At 35.9% G+C, this 4,992-nt stretch overlaps 1 protein-coding gene across 1 annotated transcript; it reads left to right on the plus strand.

Annotated features, from left to right (window-relative positions):
• The first annotated feature begins 3,051 nt into the window (after window positions 1–3,051).
• LOC132631483 (uncharacterized) lies at window positions 3,052–4,779 on the plus strand. Its single transcript, XM_060347061.1, has one exon. The coding sequence runs from the start codon at window positions 3,052–3,054 to the stop codon at window positions 4,777–4,779; it is 1,728 nt and encodes a 575-aa protein (XP_060203044.1).
• Window positions 4,780–4,992: the final 213 nt, after the last annotated feature.

Consider the following 4,992-nt stretch of genomic DNA (forward strand, 5'->3'; position numbering starts at 1 on the left):
TATGACTATATATTCTAAGTAAAAAAAAAGAAATCGTTTTATCATAAACGTTTCGAAACGTTACTAATACGCAAATAAAACTCAAGTATATTTTATAAACAACTCGTCAAATTTGGAATCAATCATGCATACTTTTACTAGGCATAATTAATAAGAAAACTCACTTCCTTTTGAATCCTACTATAAGCTTAGATTTTCTTACATTGGTATGTTCACGTTATATTTTCTACAAGTCTTATTTTAAATAGCATTTATTGATTTCATATAAAATCTTAGCGACATTTTGAGCTCTATTTAAATAGCATCTAAAATTCTTATTATGCAAAATATCTTTTACGAGTTTTATTTCTAAATATCATCTTATTTAAAACTTTTAGCAATATTTATAAGTCTTCTTTAAATAGCATTTTATCTTAACAATGCTTGTAAGTTTTATTTCATGAAATTATCACATTTCCTACAAATCTTATTAAATACCATTTTCCATTTGAGGCTTCATCAATATTTTCAAGTCTCACTTATTTTTTAGAATTTTCTTTACGTACGTTATTATGTTTCTGCGAGTATTATTTTAAACAACGCTATTACATTTTCATCTAAAAACCTTAACAACATTCATAAATCATATTTTCAAAAAAATGGCATTTAAAATCTCTTTTTATACAAATTATTATATTTTCTGTAAATCTTATTTTGACCAACATTTTTTTAAAAACTTTAGCAATATCTCAAAATCATTTTCTAAATTTTAAGCATTATATTTAGCCTCAATTAATTAACCTAAGTTTGATCGGATAACCGTAAGTTAACGGATTTTAAAGGATGCCTAACCCCTTCCCTTTAGGATAATATAGAGCCCTTACCTAGAATCACACTGGTTAAGTAGACTATTAATTGAGGTTTAGTTTTTAACTTTCCCTTAGTTAACCTCTAGGTGTCCTAATTCACCGTTAAATTAATTAGGTGGCGACTCCTCAAATAAAATAAATAGGAATCACCAATACGTCATACTCCTAAATCTACCCGGTTAAAATGGGGTGTGACAAATTTGACTATATCTTTCCTCAACATTTGCTGATTCATAAATAGGTTGTCTACTTGTTGCAACAAGTGCAGAACTTGTTGCACTACACTTGTTGTAACAACTACAAATCTGTTGGATATCTTCTACAAACAGAACCAAATAACCGAAGCTATGTCCAACAGATTTGTAGTTGTTACAACAGATTGTCTAATTATTACAACAAGTGTAGAACTTGTTGCAACAACTACAATCTGTAGGATATCTTCTACAAATAGAACCAAATAACTGAAGTTATGTCCAACAGATTTGTAGTTGTTGCAACAGATTGTCTACTTGTTACAACAAGTGTAGAGCTTGTTGCAACAACTACAAATTTGTTGGATATCTTCTACAAACAGAAGCAAATAACTGAAGTTATGTCCAACAGATTAATGAGTCGTTGGAACAGATTGTCTACTTGTTGCAAAAAGTGTAGAACTTGTTGCAACAACTACAAATATGTTGGTTATCTTCTACAAACAGAACCAGATAAATACCAGGACAAGAACAAAAAACTATATGTTGGATATATTTTCCTAAACCCTGAACCATACCAGAACAACAACAGAAAAATCATCTATTTCACTACAAACACACAACAACAACCTGAATTTTATCTAAACTTTTCCTGAACCAAAAAAAAAAAAAAATCAAAACTTCCTTTCAAGATTTTTTTTGTTTTGGAGTGGGTGGGGTGTGCAAAAAACTAAAAATAAAAACTTTTCAAAACCATTTTTTTAAAAACAATTTTTTTTTGGGGTGGGTGGGGGAAGTAAGAAACCAAAAAAAATAAAAATCAAAAACTTCTTTTCAAAAAAAATTATTTTTTTGGGTTGGGGGGGGGGGGGGGTATGGTGGTGTAAAAAAATAAAAACAAAAACTTTGCAAACTTCTTTTTTTAAAACAGTTTTTTTTGGAGGGTGGTGGGTGCAAAAAAACAAAAAGAAAAACTTTTCTAACTTTTTTTTAAAAAATATTTTTTTTGGGGGTGGGTGGGGGGAGGGGTGAGGGGTGGGAGGAGGCAAAGTGAAAAAAAAACTTAAAAAAAAATTGGGGTGTGGGGGGAGGGGGTGGGGTGGGGGGGGGGGGGTTGGGATGAGGAGGAGGGGGTGAAAAAACAAATAAAGAAAATCGAAACTTTAAAAAAAAATCATTTTGGGGGGTGGGGGGCTAGGGGTCGGTGGAGGTCGAGAGGGGGGCTGGTGAAAAAGCAAATAAAAAATTTTAAAACTTTTTTTTTTTTTAAATTGAGGTTAGGCGGGGGAGGGGTTAGGGGGGGGCGGAGGAGGGGGGAGCAGGGGGGCTGGTGAAAAAGCAAATAAAAAAATTTAAAAGTTTCTTTTTTAAAAAAAATTGGTGTTTGGGGGGGGGGAGGGCGAGGGAGGGGGCGGAGGAAGGGGGGGAGCAGGAGGGCTGGCGAAAAAGCAAATATTTTTTTTTTTTTTAAAATAGGGTAGGGGTGGGGGGAGGGGGGCTGGTGAAAAAGTAAATAAAAAAATTTTAAACTTTTTTTAAAAAAAATTGGTATTAGAGGGGGGGGGGGGGGGGGGGGGGAGCAGGAGGGAGCGGGGGGCTAGTGAAAAAACAAAAAAAAAATTGGTGTTGGGGGGCGGGGGCAGAGGAGGTGTGAGAGAAGGGGGCTCGTGATAAAGCAAATAAAAAAAATTGGGGTTGGGGGTGGGGGGAGGGAGTGGTAGGGGAGGAGAAGGGGGTCTAGTGGATTTTTTGGGATTAAGTTGGAATCTTTTTATATTTTATAAAAGATTATAAATTTTAAAAATTATAATTTAATCTCAACTTAAGTTAATCACATTTTTAAGATAAGTGATCAAATTTGTCACCATTTCTCAAGTTTATTCTTCCCACTTACTGGCCAAGAATCAAGATAACAGACCATCTTTTTCATTTTCTCTCACTCTGAATTCACTTTCTCAAGTAGAGTACAGAATCATTCATTCGATAGTCATTCATACATTTCGCCCTAAAGAATGGGGAAAGAGTGCAAATATTTTCCTGAAGAATGCTGGGAACTAATATTCAACCGTATCCATTGCCAATCTGACTTAGAATCAGTTTCTTTAGTATGCAAACAGTTTCTTGCTCTCACCAATAGTATACGCTTCCATTTGTCTGTAATACACCACGGTACCCTATCTAAACTCATTCACCGATTTCCGAATCTTATTTCTATTGATCTTAGTGATTTCCACGGTGATCTTGATTTTATTCTTTTTGACCTTGCCAATTGTGTTTCCAATCTACGACAACTTGATATCTCGAATCACCATAAATTACCCGTCGAGGGGTTGAAGGAATTGGGACGTAAATTAAAGGGTTTGAGGGTTTTGAAGTGCAGATATCTCACTTTTATACGTGACTCTTGTTTGTATGCTATAGCAGAGTCATTTCCGTTTTTGGAAGAACTTGATATTAGCTATCCAAGGACGAGTTGTGATTTTGCCGTGACTGATTCTGGGATGGAGTTCCTATCGGTTAACTTGACAAATTTACGTAAGATCAATGTTTCTGGTAATAAGCGTATTACTGATAGGTCCCTTGTTGCTCTTTCTAAGAATTGTTTGAATTTACAAGACATTCAGGTGGAGGACACTTCGGTGACTTTAAAAGGGGTCCTTTCTGTACAGCGGGCTTGTGCTTCTTTGAGTTGGATTTCGGTGTCCAAGATTCAAGATGGTCTATCAAGTTCCGGTTTTGAATGTTTGGCCACTTGTAGCCAAGCTTTACAGACACTCGAAGTTTCTGACTCGACTATTTCAGATGAATTCCTCTTCTTGTTGGCCAACGCTTCTCTGCCTCTGCATAAGCTTTCGCTTTCTTGGTGTACAAATTTCACATTACCGGGTATCTCTTTGCTTCTGTGTGCGTATCGGACGCTTCAGTGCTTATCTCTGGTTGATGTAGATTTTTTAACTGATGAGTCTATGAATGATTTATCCAAATATCTACAATGTCTTGTTACCATTGATCTTAGCCAGTGTTTGAAATTGACCATTTCCACGTTCTTCACGCTTGCAAGAAATTGTCCTTCTCTGGAAGCAGTTAAGATGGACAATACTGGTTGGGGTATGAAAGATTATTTTCATAATGGTCTGAACAATAATGGTTTGGGGATGAAAGATTATTCTCATAATTGTGTGAAGAACCCAAGAATCCGGACTGTTAGTTTGAAATTTAAAATGTACCTGAATGATGACTCTCTCGCAAAAGTTGCTTTAATGTGCCCCAACATGGAGATTCTTGATGTGTGCTTGTGTGCAAGTCTTACAGAGGTAGGTCTTGCCTTTGTTCTTGATGTATGCAATCAGATAAGGAACTTGGAATTTGGTAAATGCCCATTGATTAAACACATCGGAAAAGGCGCTGAACTGACTAATCTGGAGGTAATCAATGCAGCTGGTTCCGCATTAAGTGATGAAGGCCTGGCCATGATTGGGAACAGATGTTCTCGCCTATTGAAGTTAAACTTGGAGAACTGTAAAGGATTGACAGGAAAGGGCATACAGGCAATGGTGAAAAACTGTACAACATTGAGAGTGATAGACTTGAAGAGGTGTCAGGTCAGTGCCAGTTCTCTAAACAGTATAGTGTCTTCATCTTCATCATTGAAGAGAGTTTTCCCACCCAGTTCTGATGGTTCTCATGATAGCTTGAGGGGATTTTCCTTGCACAATGGTTGTCTGGTTTCATCAAGCTAATTTTTGTTGGGGCAGCACAGCTTGAATGTTGTTCCTTTGATTTCAACTATTTCCCATCTTCTCCCTTTCTTTTTTTGTCTGTCGTGTAATATAAGAATTCCAGATTTATTTTTGTTCTATTGGATCAAGATAGAAATGCCAATACGATTACTTAGGTGCCGTTTGGCCATAAAAATTATTCACCTTTTTCCGGAATTGTTTTTCATTTTTGTC

Source organism: Lycium barbarum, chromosome 3 (genome assembly GCF_019175385.1).
Source record: "Lycium barbarum isolate Lr01 chromosome 3, ASM1917538v2, whole genome shotgun sequence".
Taxonomy (NCBI): domain Eukaryota; kingdom Viridiplantae; phylum Streptophyta; class Magnoliopsida; order Solanales; family Solanaceae; genus Lycium; species Lycium barbarum.

Excerpts from the sequence above, each read along its gene's own strand:
- LOC132631483 (XM_060347061.1), top strand. The coding sequence starts at position 3,052 with ATGGGGAAAGAGTGCAAATATTTTCCTGAAGAATGCTGGGAACTAATA.